Source organism: Stegostoma tigrinum, chromosome 27 (assembly GCF_030684315.1).
Source record: "Stegostoma tigrinum isolate sSteTig4 chromosome 27, sSteTig4.hap1, whole genome shotgun sequence".
In the NCBI taxonomy this organism is placed as follows: Eukaryota; Metazoa; Chordata; class Chondrichthyes; order Orectolobiformes; family Stegostomatidae; genus Stegostoma; species Stegostoma tigrinum.
In genome coordinates, this window is record NC_081380.1 from 47021956 (window position 1) to 47043570 (window position 21615).

The 21615-nt window shown below is 46.8% G+C and overlaps 1 protein-coding gene across 1 annotated transcript in view; it reads left to right on the forward strand.

Moving 5' to 3' along the window:
- Nucleotides 1–21615, forward strand: part of lrrc75a (leucine rich repeat containing 75A) — a 62010-nt gene that overhangs the window by 10600 nt on the left and 29795 nt on the right. The window contains exon 2 of the mRNA XM_048556756.2: nt 19818–19946. Within this exon, the coding sequence (XP_048412713.2) occupies nt 19818–19946 (129 nt within the window). The remainder of the gene's footprint in view (nt 1–19817; nt 19947–21615) is intronic.

Consider the following 21615-nt stretch of genomic DNA (forward strand, 5'->3'; position numbering starts at 1 on the left):
CACGGCAGGTGGTGAAGGAACCAGCAAGAGAAAAAGATGTATCAAACTGCATCCGTACCAATCTGCTGGCTGCAGATGCATCTGTCTGTGAGAGTGACCACCGCACAGTCCCTCTGGAGACAAAGCTACATTGAGAACAACCTCCATGGTGTTGTGTGGTACTATCACTGTGCTAAATGGGACAGACTTCTCACAGATCTAGCACCTCAAGACTGTGCATCCATGAGGTGCTGTGGGCCATCGACAACAGCAGAATCGTACTCCAGCACAATCTGTAACCTCATGGCCTGGCATAACTCCCATTCAACCATTACCATCAAGCCAAGGGGTCAGTCCTGGCTCAATGGAGAGTGTGAGGGGTATGTCAGGAGCAGCACCAGGAACACCTGAGGATATAACTAACCAACTCTCCTTGACATTCAGATGCATTATTATCATTGAATTCCCATTGTCAACATTGTGGAGGTACTATTAGCCAGAAATGAGCTGGACCAACAATAGAAATATTTTGGCTACAAAAGCAGGTCAGAGGCTGCGAATTCTGCAGCAAGAAATTCAACTCCATAAGACCATAAGGCATAGGAGCAGAAATTAGGCCATTCGGCCCATCAAGTCTGCTTTGCCGTTCAATCATTGCTGATCAGTTCCTCACCCCCATTCTCCTGCTTTGTCTCCACGATAATCAAGAACCTATCTGTCTCAGCCTTAAATGTACCCAATGACCTGGCCTCCACAGCCTTCAGTGGCAGTGAATTCCATAGATTCTCCACTCTCTGGCTGAAGAGGTTTCTCCTTATCTCTGCTCTAAAAGGTCTTCCCTTTACTCTAAGGCTGTGCCCTCGGGTCCTAGACTCTCCTACCAATGGAAGCATCTTCCCAACTCCTGACTCCTCAAAGCCTGTCCGTCGTCTCTCAGGCACAAGTCATGAGTGGGATGGAATTCTCCACACTTGCCTGGATGGGTGCAGCCCCAACAACACTCAACCAAGAAGCTTGACACTTTGCAGGAGAAAGCAGCCCCCGCTTGATTGGCACCACATCCACTCCCTCCATCACTGACGCCTAGTAGCAGTAGAATGTACTTTCCACAAGATACACTACAAATGCACAATCACTTCCATCCATAAGGACAAGGGCAGCAGGTAAATGGGAACATGACCCCCAGCAAGCTCCCCTCCCAGCCACTCACCGTCCTGACTTGGAAGTACATCACCATTCCTTTGGTGTTGCTGAGTCAACATCCTGGCATTCCCTCACTCAGCATATTGTGGCTCTACGTACAGCACAGGGACTTGCAGGGGATCAAGAAGATAACTCAGCACAACCTTGTCAAGGGCAGTTTGGGTTGGGGCAATAAGTGCTGGCTCATACCCCATGTTGTGAAAGAATCAATAAAATAAATGACAATAGGCTAAAAATATTTAATTGATTTATAAAGGACAGATATGGAAGTGTGAATGTGAACCTGGACTTGTGAAACTGCACATTGCCTCACGCTGTTAGTGATCAAAGGGGGCTTTGCCGCCAATTTAGATCAAAGTTGGCTGTAATTTATGCAGGACCTTAATTTGTCTTTCCCTGGTGCTCATATCTGGTTTTCCCCTGAATGAGGCAGTGAACCCAGATTTGTACAAACAGAGAAATCAAAAATCACTTCCTGTCCCAGGCAGACTCTTGTCTCTTGAGGCATGTCACCATGCTTTATATATACTCGAGTGCAGCGTTGGAGGGCAGAGGCTTCAGTATGGACCTTGGGTTCAATTCTGTTGTTTTCAGTTTCAGCAACAAAAGGGAAGGCTCGTTCCTTTGAAAACATCTGGTTGTGTTTACAGCCTGTGTACTTGCTCCAGGACTCCATGTAGGGCAGCAGATGGAAAAGTCTAGAATCTTTCTCCTCGGCTGAATCTATTCTCGCTGTGAGATGTTGGCAGCACCTGATCAGTTCTGAACAATTTAACCAATTGTGTCAACCATCTGGCTGATATTACGATATCTCTTACAGAGCTGTATTGTTTGCTCGTCTGGGTTCAGCAGATGAGGAGTTAACACAGAAGCTAGAAGTGATGGGAGTTTGTTTGTGTGTGTGTGTGTATGTGTGTGCTCTGTGTGTGTGTGTGTATGTGTGTGTGTATGCGTGCACTCGGTGTGTGTGTGCATGCGTGCGTGCGCTCGGTGTATGCGTGTGTGTGTGTGCGTGTGCTCGGTGTGGGTCTGTGTGTCTGCGTGCATTCGCTGTGTGTGCGTGCGCTCGGTGTGTGTGTGCGTGCTCGGTGTGTGTATGTGTGTGTGTGCGTGCGTGCGCTCTGTGTGTGTATGTGTGCGCATGCTCGGGGTGTGTGTACGAGCGCGTGTTCCGTGTGTGTGTGTGTGTGTGTGTGTACGTGTGCTCGGTTGTGTGTGTGTGTGTGTGTGTGTGCGCGTGCGCTCTGTGTGTGTGTGTATGCATGCGTGTGCTCGGTGTGTGTGTGTGCGTGCGCTCGGTGTGGGGGTGTGTGTGTGTGCGTGCACTCGGTGTGTGCGTGCGTGCGCTTGGTGTGTGTGTGTGCGCTCGGTGTGTGTGCGCGTGCGTGCGTGCGCTCGGTGTGTGTGTGTATGTGTGTGCGTGCGCTCGGTGTGTGTGTGTGCGTGCACTCGGTGTGTGCGTGCGTGCGCTTGGTGTGTGTGTGTGCGCTCGGTGTGTGTGCGCGTGCGTGCGTGCGCTCGGTGTGTGTGTGTATGTGTGTGCGTGCGCTCGGTGTGTGTGTGTGTGTGCGCTCGGTGGGTGCGTGTGTATGCATGCGTGTGCTCGGTGTGTGTGTGTGCGTGCGCTCGGTGTGGGGGTGTGTGTGTGTGCGTGCACTCGGTGTGTGCGTGCGTGCGCCTGGTGTGTGTGTGTGCGCTCGGTGTGTGTGCGCGTGCGTGCGCTCGGTGTGTGTGTGTATGTGTGTGCGTGCGCTCGGTGTGTGTGTATGCGTGCGTATGCTCGGGGTGGGTGTGTGTGTGTGTGTGTGTGTGTGTGTGTGTGTGCGTGCGTGCGCTCGGCGTGTGTGTGTGTGTATGCGTGCGCATGCTCAGTGTGTGTGTGTACGTGCACTCGGTGTGGGTGTGTGAGTGTGCGTGCATGCGCTCAGGGTGTGTGTGAGTGTGCGTGCGCTCGGGGTATGTGTGTGTGCATGCGTGCGCTCGAGGTGTGTATGTGCGTGCGTGTGCTCAGTGTATGTGTGTGTGTATGCGTGCGTTTGCTCAGTGTGTGTATGTGTACGTGCATGTGCTCGGGGTGTGTGTGCGTGCGTGCGCTCGGTGTGTGTGTGTGCGTGCTCTCGGTGTGTGTGGGTTTGTATGCGTGCGCATGCTCGGGGTGTGTGTGCATGCGTACGTGCGCTCGGTGTGTGTGTGTGTATGTGCTCTCGGTGTGTGTGGGTGTGTATGCGTGCGCGCGCTCGGTGTGTGTGTGTGTGTGTGCGCGCGCGCGCACATGCTCAGTATGTGCGTGTGTGTGTACGTGCGCTTGGGGTGTGTACGTGCGCTCTTTGTGTGTGTGTGTGTGTGTGTGCGCGCGCGCACAAGTTCGGTGTGTGTGTGTGTGTGTGTGTGTACAAGCACACGCTAGTTTGTGTGTTCCTTCTGAGCACAGTGTGTCCAGATTTGTTGAGGTAGGTGGCATTCACTGGCGGTTACAGTGTGAAGTTAAATGTGGTGAAGGGAATGGACCCAGATTCTTACGACCATTAGAATCAGTCCGACAATCTCTCCACAGCGGAACAGTTTGAACGCTAAGCTGATGGAATGTATATTCTCAAAACTAGCCCTCTATTAGATGATGGGATCTTTTTATTCAAAACAATCTGATAATCATACTTGTTATAAGATTACAAAATTAAGTTGGGAAAGGCCTGAGGCTGCTGCAATGGCTTATCTTGAGTAAATGAAGGGTCACATTTCTCAAATGTTCTCTTTTGTCTTTCATCTTATTCGGCCACGCGAAAGGGACGGAATCTTGGTGATGGGAAGAATATGTGACCTAACAGTCATCCCTGGTTCTCGTCATTCCCTGGCTGTAATGAGAGGTCACTGTTTAAAAGTAAGGTGGGAGTGCCATTCATTTAAGACCGAGAAGAGGAGAACTTTTATCTCAAAGAGTGTCTGAATATTTGGAACACCCTTTCTTGAAAGGATATGAAGACAGGTTTTGACAAATCTTAAGCAGAGATGATACATTATTATTATAAGTAAATGGGGCTTTATTGAAGGGAATGCAGAATAACTAGATCAGCCACAAACTTAATGAATGGTGAGCAAGCACCAAAGGACCAGAAACTTCCATCTGCTCTTAATTCAGATTCCGGCTTGGATGATTGCCTGGTTTAGAGCCAGGCAAGTGCAATGCTGTTCAGTTGGAAGATAGCTAAGAGGTATTGGAGGAGATTGGTGTGCCTAACCATGTTAAAGGAGAAGTAAAAGCTTGCCTTCCTCAGAGCTAAATCGGGTATTATTAGTTTTAATTGAGTGCCAGGCTGGAAAGATCCGTGGAAAATGTGTAATCGCAGCAAAGATAGACTCAGGTTTGTTTTTTGGGTGATAATAGCAAACTTGAAGGAGTGCATAAACAGGAGAGGGAATAGTTAATAATATCAAAAGACATAAGAACCATGAAGGGGTCTTAGGTGGTCAGTATTTTAATTGAACAGAGTCAAGTGAGTATTAGAATATAAGAAACAGAAACATGAGGAGGCCATTCAGCTCTTTGAATCTGCTTCACCAATTAATAACGTGATGGCTGATCTTCTACCTCAGCTACATCTTAGCATTATAGCCCCCTGTCCCTGATTTTCGCAGTGTCCAAAAACCTATTCACCTCGGTCTTGGATGTACTCAACAACTGAACTCCCACCACGCAAACTAACCCCCTACCCTGCAATAGAGAGTCCCGAGGATTCCCCGCTGTCTGCGTAAAGAACATTCTCCTTCTCTCAATCGGAAATGATCAGCCCTTTACTCTCAGGCTGTAACTCTGTGTCTTAGACTGTCAGCTGGGGCAACAATTTCTCAGCATTTACCCAGTCAAACCCTCTGGTAATTATATGTCACCTCTAATTCTCTTAAACTTTAGAAACACAATCTTCAGTCTCTCCTCAGGACAACTGTCTGCACCCACACTGTTGCACTCGCTGTAAGGTGCCTATATCCTGCCTGGGGTTAGGAAAACAGTGTTGATAGTATATTACAGGCAGGGCGTCATCACTGCCCTATGTCATTGCAGTCAGTGTTCATTACTCCAGTCCTTTTGTAATAAAGGCTAAAATGCTATTTGTCTTTGTAATTTCTTCCTGATGTTCATGTTCGCTTTCTGTAATGTAGGTACACTGAGGTCCTTCCGAGTGCCAACATGTCTCAGTCTCTCACCGTTTCAAAATTATTGTTTTTTCCCGACATAAAGAGTTGGGTCTCAGACTGAGTGATAATGGGACCTGCAGATGCTGGAGAATCCGAGATAACAAAGTATGGAGCTGGATGAACGCAGCAGGCCAAGCAGCATCTCAGGAGCACAAAAGCTGACGTTTCGGGCCTAGACCCTTCATCTCTGTATTCGTCCAGCTTCACACTTTGTTATCTTGGGTCTCAGACTGAGTTTGGAGAGGATGGGAGAGGAGAGAGGAGAATAACTGGTGAGAGATGTGCTTTCAGGGCCAGGCAGGAGGAAACTTTGGAGAATATGTGTACAGACTGATCATTATTCCACCATGAACATCACTTTAAAGATCAGATTATCTTGGTTGTTATCATATTGCAATCTGAGAGAGCTCGCTGTGTGAAAATCGGCTGCTATGCATTTTTCCAGTAGTTCATGGGATGTGAATGTATTGTCCATCTCTCATTAGCCTGGAGTGAGCTGCCTTTTTGAACCGCTGCTGTCCGTGTGCTATGGGTTGACCCACAAGGTCCTCAGGGAGGGAATTCCAGGATTTTGAACCAGCAACATTGAAGGAACAGCAATGTATTTCCAAGTCAGGATGTTGCATGCTTGAGGAGAAACTTAAAGGGGGTGATGTTCCCATGTATCTGCTACCCTAGTCTTTCTTGGTGGGAGTGATCACAGGTTTAGAAGATGCTTCTGAAGAAGGCTGGATAAGTCACTGTGATGCATCTTTTAGCTGACAAGAGTTTTTACTTTATAACCATGACTACGTTTCAAAAGTAGTTCATCGCTTTCATTATCCTGAGGTTGTGAAAGGCATTAAAGACTTTTCTCTTCATGTTAGCATCTCCGAATTCCTTTCTCCCTCACATGTTTATTCAATGCCCTACTTCAGTGTATCATCACAATACCCCCAGCCACTCCCTGCGGGAGTGTGTCCCACCTTCTTCCCAGTTACTGTATCGAAAGATGTTTTCTTGGATTTCCATTCGATTTCTTAGTGACTATCTTCTGTTGGTAGCTCCTGCAATTTAAAACATTTTCTGTATCTGTTCTATCAAACTCTTTCATGATTTTAAAACCTTGATCGGGTGACACCTCAGCCTTCTCTTTTTTGAAGAGAACACCAGCTAGTTCAAAAACAGAAGCTGCTGGAGAAGATCAGCAGGTCTGTCAGAACTGAGGAATGGACCCGAAACGTTGGCGCTGATTTTTCATTCACAGATGCTGCCAGACCCTGCTGAGCTTTTCCAGAAACTTCTGTTTTTGTTCCTGATTTTTAGCATCCGCCGTTCTTTCAGTTTTTATTTACCAGGTAGTTCACTCTTTCCTGATTGTTATAATCTCCCAGTTCAACTTTCACCTTCCTGTATCACTATATTTATTTTATGATGTAAAAATCAGAACTGTACATAGTTTTTCATTTGTGATCTGACCAAGGTCTCTAAAAACTTCACATCGTTCCATCCTTTTCATCTGTAACTAGACATGAACCCACATTTTGTTTAAAGTCAAGATGCAGCCTGCATATGCTCGATATTAATCTCTGACAATAATATTCTGAACCACTTACATCTACTCATTCAGATTCACTCCTCGTCACCTTTGGCAAGAGTTTGGGTTTGAGTAACAGGAACTTTTTGTCCTAAAGATTGGTCTCATCTGCGCCCTTCAGCATCTGTTACACTGAATTTTCATTCCTGAGAAACTGTGAAGTGAGTCAGTGTCTATGACCTGAAGCACTTCTGCTTTTGTCAAATTATTTCTCATTGAATGATTCCGTTGCCATAAAAGACGCACAGCAGCTGTTATTGGAAACAGAAGCTGTGAACAGAAATTGAGATCTATGCCAGGTCTGCATCATTCGGGCTGCTCTCCTTCACCTTTTTGCACGCTCTCATTTTCCACATTGTCATGTCAATAGTGGGAAAAATGCAAGTCCATTACAAAAGATTTAATAACTGGGCAGTTGGAAAAATAGTGGCAGGACAGAATTGGCATGTGTTTACAAAAGAGTAGTCATGGTTGAAAATCTCCTGGAATTCTTTGAGGATGGAACTCATAGAGAGGTGTCCAGTGGAGAAGGCTTTTGATAATGTCCCACATAAGAGATTAGCATGTAAGAGTAAATTGCATGAGATTGGGATAGTGTATAAAAATGAATAGAGAACTGATTGGCAGACAAGAAACAGTATAGGAGTGAACAGGTCTTTTCCAGAATTGCAGTCAGTGACTCACAGGGTTCCACAGGGATGAGTGCTGGACCCCAGCTCTTCACGATATATGAATGATTTAGATGAGAGAGGTAAATGTAATATCTTCACGTTTGCAAGTGACACAAATCTGGGTGCGAGGCTGAGCTATGAGGAGGATGGTGAGAAGCTTCAGTGTGATGCGGACAAGCTGAGTGAGCGGGCAGGTGCAGTATAATGTGGATAAATGTCAGGTTATCCACCTTGGGAGCAAAAAGGGGAGAGCAGGTTATTGTCTGAATGGTCATGAATAGGAAGAGGGGAATGTACAATGAGACCAGGGAGTCCTGTATGCCAGTCACTGAAGGTAAGATGCTGGTACGAGAGGTGATACAGGCAAAAGGTATGTCAGTCTTCACAGTGCGAGGATGTAAGTACAGGAGCATGGGGCTTTAGTAAGACCACACCTGGGACACTGGGATGTGTGTAGTTTCGGTATCATTATCTGAGGAAGGATGTTCTTGCTACAGAGGGAGTGCAGTGAAAGTTCACCAGACTGATTCCTGGGATGGTGGGACTGACGTACAGGGAGTGACTGGTTTGATTAGGAATGTATACAGTGGAGTTCAGAAATTGAGAACGGGGCATCTTTAGAATCCTATAAAATATAAAATAAAGGACTAGAAAGTGTAGATGTAGGAAGGACGTTCCCAATGATGGGGGGTTAGGGGGGGCCAGAATCAGGGTTCACACTCTGAGGATAGAGAGTAAATCATTTTGGACTGAGGTGAGGAGAAATTCCTTCACCCAGAGAGTGGCAAGCCTGTGGAATTCTCTACCACAGAAATGTTCGAGGCCAATACAGGAGGAGTTAGATATAGCACTTGGGGCTAAAGGGATCAAAAGATATGGGGGGAAAGCAGGAACTGGCTATTGATCAACCATGATCACAACAACTGGCAGAGCAGCTCAAAGGGCCGAATAGCCTACACTTGCTCCTGTTTTCAGTCTTTCTCAAAAGACATCTTGGGCCTTGCCAGGGACTAGGCACATCCTGAGGAGGAATGGAACCTGGGATATGGTCTAATTGCTTGCTGGACGTGTGCATGCTTACTCATTGATTGTTGGCCAGTTGTTCCATGAATGGGGCATCACAGCTGTCCATTCATGCACAACATCTGTATTCTTGGCTGAAGTTTGTAGTGAGGAGTCAGTCAGAAGGAGTCTGATTTTCTTCCTTTTTCTGTAATCAGAGGCCCAAGGTGATACCACGCCCTGGCTGAGACCACCAGCTCACCGATCCCTTGGCATTACAAATGCTGGTTTCTTGGAAGGAAAAGTTCTTGTCTAATCAACAGTGCACGATCATCAAGCCTAATGTGCAAGAAGCTAAAGCTACATCATAAATGAACATAATTAAATCATTTATTAAGTGTCATCCTTGGGGATACAGTGATGTAATGGCAATGTCACTGGATCAGTAACCCAGGAGTCCAGGCTAATGCTCTGGGACACAGGTTCTAATCCTGCCAAGTCAGCTGGGGGAATTTCAATTTAATTAATCCATCTGGAAGTGAAAGCTCATTTCTGTGATGGTGACCATGAATCTAGTATAGTTTGTTGTAATTGTTGAAAAACCTCATCTGGTTTACTAATGCCTTTGAGGGAAGGGAATCTGCCCTCCCTACCTGGTCTGGCCCGTATGTGACTCCAGACCCACGGTAATGTAGTTGACTGTTAACTGCCCTCTGGGAAATTCGGGGACAATGTCATCTGCATCACATTGAATGAATAAAGACCACATTTCAGATAAAATGTCTTACATTGGAGTTCAGTGACCGTTTTATGCGGCAGCTGCAAAGCAAGATCCCACAGGCAACTTTCCAATAAATGACAGGCACAGAATTTTTCAGGTACCCTCTGAGTTTCCATCAGAGCTGATGATTGTGGAAAGTTGCTTAGGAGAAACTCGTGCTTTTCTTCCACGAGTAATCTGCTGTGAATACAAGGGCTGGTTTTGCATTTGTTGTAAAGGGTTTTGTCTCCGATAGCGCGGGGCTCCCTCGGCCCTGACCCTCCCACAGTGCGGCTCTCCCTCGGCACTAACCGTCCGACAGTGCGGGGCTCCCTCAGCACTGACCCTCCGACAGTGCGGCGCTCCCTCAGCACCGACCCTCCGACAGTGCGGCGCTCCCTCAGCACCGACCCTCCGACAGTGCGGCGCTCCCTCAGCACTAACCCTCTGACAGTGCCCGCTCCTTCAGCACTGACCCTCCGACAGTGCGGCGCTCCTTCAGCACTGACCCTCCGACAGTGCGGCGCTCCCTCAGCACTGACCCTCTGACAGTGCGGCACTCCCTCAGCACTGACCCTCCGACAGTGTGCCGCTCCCTCAGCACTGACCCTCCGACAGTGCGGCGCTCCCTCAGCACTGACCCTCCGACAGAGCCCACTCCCTCAGCACTGACCCTCCGACAGTGCCCAGTCCCTCAGCACTGACCCCCCGACAGTGCGGCGCTCCCTCAGCACTGCCCCTCCGACAGTGCGGTGCTCCCTCAGCACTGACCCTCTGACAGTGCCCGCTCCCTCAGCACTGACCCTCTGTGCAGCGCTCCCTCAGCACTGACCCTCCGACAGTGCGGCGCTCCCTCAGCACTGACCCTCTGATGGTGTGGCGCTCCCTCAGCACTGCCCCTCCGACAGTGCGGTGCTCCCTCAGCACTGACTCTCTGACAGCGCCCATTCCCTCAGCACTGACCGTCCGACAGTGCAGTGCTCCCTCAGCACTGACCCTCCGACAGTGCGGCGCTCCCTCAGCACTGACCGTCTGATGGTGTGGCGCTCCCTCAACACTGACCCTCCGTCAGTGCGGTGCTTCGTCAGTGCGGCGCTCCCTCAGCACTGACACTCTGGGGATCCCTGGAGAACAGCATGAAGTCATGGGAAGATTTGCGAGGTTATCAGTCTGAATAGCCTTAACATGAATTCTCACATGATATTTCTGACTATCCCTATACCAGTTGATAAGGAGGGTTTGCTCAATATAAGCAGAGCATTGTGTGTTACTACAAGGGCAGGGGACACCATGCCCAACACCTGTCTCTGTTCCACCATATGCCATTTCTGAATTCTGTGTCATAACTGCAACATCCAGATGGACTGCCCGTATCTGGGGTACACCTGCTTAAGAGCGGCACTGCAATCGGGTCCCTCCTGGGACGAATGGCACTACTGTACATATGGCAATTTGAAGAAAATGTCGGGCAATTTGAAGAAAATGTCGGTAAATTTGAGATCTAATTTTGAAATGAATCAGTGTGTGTGAAGCTATTGGATCGATTGATGGAATTACTGTAGTGGTTCACAGTTGAGCTGTTGACTGACTGGGGAGTGTCAGACTGACATATCAAGCCCTGAGCTCTCTCAATCAAAGCCTTCGGCTTATTGCTGAACCATTAATGCTGCATTAAATCAGCCTGATGGAAGCTCAGAGGACATCAGCACATTATTCTGTGTTTATGTGAAAGCAAAGGGCCCCCTTGACTAATTTCAGACACTTGACTGGATCGAAAGCAGTGTATACACCTCTGCAGCATCATTGCAATGCTCATGGGACTCAGTCCTGTTGTGAATAAATGTTTCATATCATTTGCTCCTGTCAGTGTCACCATTTCCTTCCTCTTCAGCATCATGAAATGCACTAATTCAGTTTGCCACATGCACAGTATGTGCTTGATATATGTGTTTTCATACTCTATTATACAAAGAGACTGTTATTCTCTATAATGTACCAGTGGGCTTCTATTCTTGATGGCATACACAGGCATTGCTATTCTCTACAATATACACAGGGACCACTATGCGATATAATCTACAAAGATGCTGCTAATCTCTATAATAGAGACAGGAACTGCTATTTTCTGTACAGTACACAAAGACTGCTATTCTCTATTGTATATATGGAGGTTGTTACTTTCCATAATGCACAAAGGGGCTACCTTTCTCTATAATGTACACAGGATTGCTGTTTTCGTATACACAATACTGTATTTTCCCATAATATACAAGCAGGTTGGTATGTCCCTATAATATGTACAGATTGTTATTCCCTGTAACATAAATGGGGGATGCATGCCGTGTAATTTACACTGGCCATGAATGTTTTAATCAAAATTATGTGTTCATATTTTGTTTTTTTACATCAAAAAAATCTGCTGTGGCTGGATTGAATCCCCACAGCTGCCGAACATGGACCAGGACGCATCTGGATGGACAAATCATCACGGCCTTCATCCTGCTTGCTCATGACATTGTACTTCACCCCTGATGTTCTGCTGTCCACAAGGATCGAGCTATGATATGCTCCAGCATGTCTGTGTATTAATAGAACACTCACACAGTTTCTGCAGTGTCATGATGTGCCTTTCTGGGCACCTTCCTTCTTCCTGTCAATGTCCTTGTGTGAAGCAGAGCTCCAAGTCGCTCTGAATCCCAGCAATGAAACCAATTACAGGATGCAGCCGTTCCCCCAGAGAATACTCAGGGGCATATTTTAAAGTTTCAGCTAATGTTGCAATAAAATGATTGGCCTCACTTATCTCAGTTCCAATCCATGTTAAAATCTCAACCAAGCATTATAGAAGAAAGGTCATATTTCTTGACACATCTTCAAGTAAATCTGATTTTTATATAAAATTCTGCAGTCTTCCTCATTGCCAGGTTTTTTTTCGTCATGATTTCATACTGAAGTGTTCTAGTAATGGCACCTTCCTTTAAAGTGTGGATTCAAACCCCCTCAGGGGACAAGTGCCAGAATCCACGCTGGCATTCCCAGGACATCTGCAGGTGGAGGGATGCTCCACTTGGTGGTACTGACCTTTTGGATGAGATGTGAACCAATTCCTGGTTTCACCCTTGTTTGGATATAAGGTCACACAGCCGCTATTTAGAGATGATGCAAGTTCCTCCCAGGGTCGGGGACCAGAGATTTATCCCTCAACCAACATAAAAAAAGACACAAAATTTCTGATTTGGGATCTCAGTATGCTCAAAATGCCTGTTGTATTTTCTGTGTGACTACTCAAACACACTTAAGTCACTCCTGCCTCCCCAAAGTTTGTCTACCATCCTCAAGTGTTAGAACCCTTTCTCATTATTTTTAATCTTCTTCAATGAATTTTGGATTGGAGCTGAAGGTGACTTGTGCACTTTGGGACAGACTGTGGTAAAACGGAAAGAACAGACAACGAAGAAAGAAACAATTTCTTGTTTCTCAAGGAGGCCGGGCCTGGAAGCTAATTACAGGCTAATTCTTGATTAAAAGGATTCCAACAGACACAGCGACTCTGGGGAAAGCATAGTGTTTCAACAGATAACAGAAGTTGGCTATTGATGAGATCAGTACCTGAGAATTGGCTCTAGTAAGTCTGGAAGAGACCACGTGTTCAAGCAGTTAGAGTAATAGAGCTGTACAGCACGGAAGCAGACCCTTCTGTCCAACTCGCCCATGCCAACCAGATATCCTAAATAAATCTAGATCCATTTTTCCCATATCTCTTAACCCTTCGCATTCCTATACCCATCCAGATGCCTTTTAAATGTTGTAATTGTACCAGCCTCCACCACTTTCTCTGGCAGCTCATTTCGTACACACACCACCCTCTGTGTGAAAAAGTTGCCCTTTAGGGCACTTTTAAATCTTTCCCCTCTCACCTTAAACCTGTGCCCCTCTAGTTTTGGACTCCCCCTCTCCAGGAAAATGACCTTGGCTATTTATCCTCATGACTTTATAAACCTCTTTAAGGTTCTGACTCAGACACTCCAGGGAAAATAGCCCCAGCCTGTTCAGCCTCTCCCTGTAGCTCAAACCCTCCAACCCTGGCAACATCCTTGTGAATCTTTTCTGAACCCTTTCAAGTTTCACACCGTCCTTCCGATAGCAGGGAGACCAGAATTGCATGCAGTATTCCAATAGTGGCCTAAGCAATGTCCTGTACAGCCCTAACATGACCCTCCCAATTGTATACTCAACACACTGACCAATGAAGGCAAGCATGCTAAATGCCTTCCTCACCACTCTGTCTACCTGGACTCTTCTTTCAAGGATCCTGCACCCTGAGGTCTCTCTGTTCTGCAACGCTCCCCAGGGCCCCACCCTTAACTGTATAAGCCCTACTTGATTTGCCTTTCCAAAATGTCACACCTCACATTTATTCTGAGATCATTTTCTTTACTGTCCACTACATGACCTATTTTGGTGTCATCTGCAAACTTACGAACTATACCTCCTATATTCACATCCAAATCATTTATATTAATGACATAAAGCGTGGAACCAGCACTGATCCTGTGGCACAGACCTTAGTCTGAAAAGCAACCCTCCACTATCACCCTCTGTCTCCTACCCTCAGGCCAGTTTTGTATCCGATTGGCTAGTACCCCTGGATCCTGTGAGATTTAACCTTATTAACCAGTTGACCATACAGAACCTTGTTGAATGATTTGCCAAATCCATATAGACAACATCTACTGCCCTGCCTTCATCAATTGTCTGTGTCTCATCATGAATATTAATCTGATTATCCTGTTTCATTCTTTTTCTTGCTAAATTTATTTTGTTTCCAATAAATTGTTAAGTTTTTTGTTTGCGATACGAAGCCAGTGCATACAATTAATTATTCACAAAGTAAGGGTTTGGTTATTGAAAAGCCTGGTTAGGAACCATTTTACGTCTTTAACAGTTGAGTTTTATTGTACCGTGAATACAGTGGTAGAATGGCAGATTGGGTTCAACTGCCTGTCTCTGTGTCATTACACAAGGCACAAGTCAGGAGTGTGATGGAATACTCCCCACTTGCCTGGATGGGGGCAGCCCCAACAACACTGAAGAAGCTTGATACCATCCAGGACAAAACTACCCACTTGATTGGCACCACATTCACAAACATCCCACTCCTTCCACCACCGACGCTCAGTAACAACAGTGTGTACTATCTACAAGATGCACTGCAGAAATTCACCAACGATCCTGAGGCAGCACCTTCCAAACCCACGACCACTTCCACCCAGAAGGACCAGGGCAGCAGGTACATGGGAACACCATCCCCTGCAAGTTCCCCTCCAAGCCACTCACCATATCTCTCTTCCTTCCCTGTTGCTGGGTCAAAATCCTGGAATTCCCTCCCTAAAGGCATTGTGGGTCCGCCCAGCAAGTGGGTTCAAGAAGGCAGCTCACCACCACCTTCTCAAGGGACAATTCAGGATGGGCAGTAAATGCTGGCCCAGCCACCAATGCCCACATCCTCTGAGTGAATGTAGAAACTAGGTTGTAAAAAGCTTTGACACTACCCGAGAATGTTACGGCATGATAGAAACAGAAATTTCCCTTCACAGAAGCTGTAAGAAGATAATAACAAGTGTTAAATATCACAGTTCCTATCACACTCCTTAGTCATGCTTCAACAGAGTCACATTTATTATAATTACAGATATTTACTCTTAAACAGCCATGGCCGTATTATCCAAGCAGCTTGCGCTCAGCTGTGGTAAGGTTGGGTTTCTCAGTCTTGAATCCTACATTTTCAAAGACTGCAACGAGTCATGGCCAGTAACAAATGGACAAAAACCGTCTACAATCGTCTCTCTCTTGTCTCGTCCATTCACCAGTGTGTGTGGGTGTGGGGTGTGTCTACGTGAGAGTGTGTGGGTGACAGTGTGTGTCCATGTGAGACTGTCTGTGAGAGTGTGTGTGATTCTCTCCCCTATCTTTCCCTTTCCTATACTGTGAATATTTCGCTCCTATTTATACAGCTGTTACTCTGTTAAACTAACTCGTGTACTGTTAGCCTCTGGCAGTAAATCCATCTCCCCTCTGCACACAGATATCCCACGGACAGGCTTTAGGCTGCAGCTCTGGCTCAGGATTTGCAGTTAATTGCAGGAAAGTGTCTGCATCGTGACCAACAGGCTAAAACTTTCAGCTATAATATTTACTGAGGTTGATAATGGACTGTGGGTTAACTTGCCAACTGCATGCAATGTTATGAATAAATATTTTAGAAGCAGGACAGGGCCACTCAGTCCTTTGAGCCTGCTGGGTCACTCAATTATACTATGATTGTTTGCATCTCAACTCTATCCATCATAATTGCTTCACGATGCTGACTCCCTACCCCAATAAAAGTGTACTCATCTCAGTCTTAAATGTTTTAATTGGCACCCTGCACCATGAGCCTTCTTTGAAAATGCATTTGTGGGATGTGAACATTGCTGGCTGCATTAGCTTTGTTGCCACATGCTTTGGAGCTGCCTTCTTGAACCGCTGCAGCCCGCCTATTGACCCACAGTGCCCTCAGAGAGGGAATTCCAAGGTTTTGACCCAGCGACACTGAAGGAATGACGATAGGATGGCGAGCGGCTCGGAGGAGAACGTGCAACTGGTGGTGTTCCATGTATGTAAGTGGTACACACTGCTGCTGCTGTGTATCAGCGGTGGAGGGAGTGGGATGTTTGTGGATGTGGTGCCAAACAAGGTGGGGGGGGTGCTGCTTTGTCCTGGATGGTGACAAGCTTCTTGAGTGTTGTTGGGGCTGCCTCCATCCAGGCAAGTGGGGAGTATTCCATCACACTCCTGACTTGTATCTTGCAGATGGTGTACAGGAGGTGAGTTATTTGCTGCACTGTGCCTCATCTCTGACCTGCTCTTATAGCCACTGTGTTGATATGATGAGCCCAGTTGAGTGTTGAGTCAGTGGTAACCCCCAGGATGTTGATAGTGGGGGATTCAGTGATGGTAACAGGGACAATGTTCCATATTTTCTTTGTTTGAGAAAGTGCTTCATGACAGCACCCAGACTTTAAGGTTCTAATGAAGGGTCTTGGCCCAAAACGTCAGCTTTCCTGCTCCTAAGATGCTGCTTGGCCTCCTGTGTTCATCCAGCTCCACACTTTGTTATCACTTTAAGGTTCTCTCCCTCCTTGTGGATGCTGGACACCAGCTGCAGTGAAAATGGATACTCTCTGTGGCCCAGGAGATGCTGTTATCATTTCAAGTACCACAATGAGGTGATTGTGACTGAAGGATTTACAAGTTAGTCTGTGCAACCTGTCCCCACAATTTAACCCATTTAGCCGCAGGCGAATGTGTGGTGTATGCTGTTCAAGGCCAGCCTCTCCTTCCTGTAATCCAGGCATTGGGGCGGAATATTTTCTTCATTCTACACCTGGAAAATTAAAAGATAGAAATGCACACCCAAGGACCAGTACTCTGTTTAATGAGGTCCCATAAGAAACATTACCAGTTCTGCCAGTTAGCAGGTGGGGTATAAATGCATCTCCTGTGATTTCCTGCTTATGCACGAGTTCTGATCTGGGAACAAAATTACCAGCTGCACTGTTGAATTATGAACAAATAAGTTAATGAGGAGCTCAGCAGATGTTTCTCCCCTCAGCACTGACCCTCCAACAGTGCGGCGCTCCCTCAGCACTGACCCTCCGACAGTGCGGCACCTCGCTCAGTGCTGACCCTTCGACAGTGCCCGCTCCCTCAGCACTGACCCTCCGACAGTGCGGCGCTCCCTCAGCACGGACCCTCTGACAGTGCGGCGCTCCCTCAGCACTGACACTCCGACAGTGCGGCGCTCCCTCAGCGCTGACCCTCCCGACAGTGCGGCGCTCCCTCAGCACTGACCCTCTGACAGTGCAGCCCTCCCTCAGCACTGACTGTCCGGACAGTGCGGCACTCCCTCAGCACTGACCTTCCGACAGTGCCCACTCCCTCAGCCCTGACCCTCCGACAGTGCGGCCCTCCCTCAGCACTGACCCTCCAACAGTGCCCGCTCCCTCAGCACTGACCCTCCAACACTGCGGCCGTCCCTCAGCACTGTCCCTCCGACAGTGCCCACTCCCTCAGCACTGACCCTCCTACAGTGCGGCACTCCCTCAGCACTGACCCTCTGACAGTGCAGCCCTCCCTCAGCACTGACTGTCCGGACAGTGCGGCACTCCCTCAGCACTGACCTTCCGACAGTGCCCACTCCCTCAGCCCTGACCCTCCGACAGTGTGGCCCTCCCTCAGCACTGACCCTCCGACAGTGCGGCCCTCCCTCAGCACTGGCCCTCCAACAGTGCCCGCTCCCTCAGCACTGACCCTCCAACACTGCGGCCCTCCCTCAGCACTGTCCCTCCGACAGTGCCCACTCCCTCAGCACTGACCCTCCGACAGTGCGGCGCTCCCTCAGCACTGACCCTCCGACAGTGCCCCCTCCCTCAGCACTGACCCTCCGACAGTGCCCACTCCCTCAGCCCTGACCTTAAATTGGCAAGAAAATAAAAGCAAACAGCAGTGCTTCTACGAATAGATTTTTAAAAAGTAACTAAAGTGAGTAACCTTGAACAGGGGAATGGCAGATGGTGTTAAAGCAATATTTTGCATCAGTGTTCCTGCTGGTGGAAATATCTTAAAAGATATTGGGTAAGCACAATACTAATGGAAGGATAGCTCGTGTAACAGACTCTATCATGAAGGACAAAGTATTTGACAAAGTAATGGGACAAATAACAGATAATTGACAGGACCTGATGGTCTCCATCCAAGGGCTTTAAATGAAGTGGCTACAGACAGAATGGACGTATGGGTCAAAATATCCCTTATGGATTTTAGGAAGGTTCCAGCAGTTTGAAAAACTGCTAATCTGATGGCCTTGTTCAAGAAGGAAGGGAGAGTGAGAGCAGGAAACTACAGGCCAATAAGTCTAACATCTATCATTGGAAAAATGCTAGAATCCATTATTAAGGAAGAAATAACAGCTCATTTAGAAAAACTTAAACCAGTCAGAGTCTAATGGTTTTATGAAAGGGAAGTCATGTTTGACAAAATTGCCAGGAAGTTCTTTAAAGATACAACATACTGAGTTGATAAAGTGGAGCTGATGGATGTAATATATTTGAATTTCCAAAAGGCACTTGATAAAATGCCACAAAAAATGTTATTGCACAAGATGGGAGCTCACTGTGTTGGGGATAAGGTATGAGCATGGATTGAGGATTGGTTAACACACAAGAATCACTGCTAGTACTGTCTATATTCATAACACGAAGCAGGGCAGAGTGTAATGGCGTCTAAATTTGCTGATGATGCAAAAAAAAGGTAGGGTCACGTAGTGATGAGGACACAAGGGGATATAGATAGTGTGAGATGATGGAAATGCTTTTGCAGATGGAATTAAATACTGGAAAGTGTGAAGTCACTCACTTCGGTGGGAAGAACCAAAAGGAAACTACTGGTTAAATAGAGAGGCTCCAAAAATGTGCAGCACAGAGAGCTCTGGGTGTTCTTGTACATGAAACATGAAAGGTTAACATGCAGACACAGCAGTTAATTGGGAAGGAAATGGAGTTTAACCTTTTGTTGCCAGAGGGTTGGACTGTAAAATGGGTGAAGTCTTACTACAACTGGTCAGGGCATTGGTGAGATGTGCCTGGACTGTATATAGTTTTTAAGAAAGGATCTATTGGCACTGGACGCAGTCCAAAAGAGATCCGCTCAGCTGATTCCTGGGATGAAGGAGCTGATTCACCAAGAACAGCTAAACAGATTCGACCTGTATTCATTGGCGTTTTGAAGTATGAGGGTGATGCAGGATTCTGAGGGAAGCTTGACAGGTCAGATGTTAAGGAGAATGGGCCACCCCTGCTCCTATTTCTTATGTTCTAACAGTGCAGCACTCCTTAGTACTGTCACTCCTTCAGGACTGATGCTCTGACAGTGCAGCACTCCCTCAGTAAGTTATAAAAGAATGTCTTAAAAGAGCAGAGCCTGAGGCAGAAACATATTCTGAGGAAGTACCTGCACTGCCAGGGGTGGGGCAATAAAAAGCCAGATGCACAGAGGCTAGAGGTGAAGGGGTGCAGAGGGAATTACAGGGTGACCAACACTGTTTAAAACAGATTGGCTCCAGGGAAAGATGGGGAAATGGGATTGGCTGAGCTGCTTTGCACAAAGCCAGTACAGACATCATGGACTGAGTGGCCCATTCCTGAGCTGAAATCCTACAGCGATTCTATGATTGCAGCTTGTGTGAACTTGCAATGAATGTATCGATGACTGTTTTTCCCACAATACACCAAAGGCCGCACTTCAGAAAGTATGGCTGTAAATTCATTGCAATGTCCGAAATTTGGGAATGAGATGATATAACTGTCTCACTGTTTCTTTCCCTGTTCTGCTGCAGGATTTAGGAATGGAGTCGACTTCACTGGATGACGTCCTCTGCAGATATGCAAGTTTCCGCAACCTCGTGGATCCTATCACTCATGACTTGATCATCAGCCTCGCTCGATATATCCACTGCCCCAAACCGGTAAGGGATTCCCCATGTTTATACTGCCCAGTGATAGGACCCCAGAGGTCACAGCTTTCAGTCAACCTATAGCTGAGCTGAGGGACCATTCCTTGGGAGACCATGCGGGTAGGAGGTGGGAGGTAGGAGGAGGGAGTGCTGCGGCAGTTACTTCACTGCCAGATTGTGACCTGCTGGTTCCAGAGCTGCCTCCATGTCTGCAGAGCCTCAGTATATGTGCCCACTTGATATGGATGTGATTTAGTCAGTCACACCTCAAAAGGTGAGGGAGATATGCCCAGGATCCAGCATTGTCAGTGGCTGAGCTGAGGCCGAGAGACTTTCCATTGGTTTCTTCCCAAGAGCTAAAGCATCAGCTTATGAACTAACAGAGCAAAAGAAAAATGACTTGCCTGTCTTCATATCATTTTCTGTCTTCCTCTCAGTTTGTCCTTTTCTGTCACTCTTAGTATAGCCATGTTAAACTCCTGTCTTGGTCTCTCTCTCTCTCTCTCTCTCTCTCTCTCTCATCTATCTCTCCGTTTTCTCTTTCTCTCTCTCTGCCTTTGTTTCTTGTCTGAAACTTTCTGTTTATTGCTTTCTGGGCAGCAATTACCACCTTCAGAAAGTGGTCCTTAGGGAGGGAATTCCAGGTTTTTGACCCAGCAGTTGAAGGAATGTTGCTGTATTTCACAGTCAGGAGGGTGAGTAGCTGGGAGGGGGTGGTGTTCCCAAGTATTTGCTGCCCTTGTCCTTCTAGATGGAAGTGCTTGTGGATTTGGAAGGTGCTGTTTGAGGATCCATGGTGAGTTTCTGCATTCTTTATCTTAATGACCAACATCACAAACTAATTATTCAGAGCTCTGTCCAATAGAATTCCAAACTCTGGGACATTCCTCTAACCTGAGATTGTCAGAAAGGCACAGCAATACTAATGGAAGATATTAAGACTATAAGACATAGGAGTGGAAGTAAGGCCATTTGGCCCATCAAGTCCACTCCGTCATTTAAATCATGGCTGATGGGCATTTCAATGCCACTTCCCTCCACTCTCCTCATAGCCCTTGATTCCTTCTGAGATCAAGAATTTGTCGATCTGCATATAGATCGATCTGTTAATCTGCATATAGATTGGAACAATCAGATGGACAAAGATGGTTGAGATGAGGAGCTCGGAAAATGTTTTTGGCATTCTTTCTTACAATAGCAAACTCCAGAACCAGTCAGAAAACAGGCTATACTGAAGTTGGTATTGAGCAGTGGAATAGTTATACTTTATTTCCTCATCATGAAAGTGCACCTTGGTAGCAGCAACAATAATATGACTGAATTTTATATTCAGTTTGAGGGAGAGAAGACTGAACCCAGGACTGGTGTTTTAACCTGGGGCATGGAAGTAAAGCCAGCTGAAATGAACCAATAAATTAGATTGAAAGCTAAGTCAGTAGAGATGTAATAGCCTATGAAATGCCCATCAGCCATGATTTAAATGGCGGAGTGGACTTGATGGGCCGAATGGCCGTACTTCCACTCCTATGTCTTATGGTCTTATATATGGGGATATTTCAGAATAGAACAAATACGTTCCAATGAGAATGTAAAATTCACATAATTATGGAATCCCTTCAGTGCAGAAAGAGGCCATTTAGCCCATTAAATCTTCACCGACCTTCCAAAGAGCATTCCATCC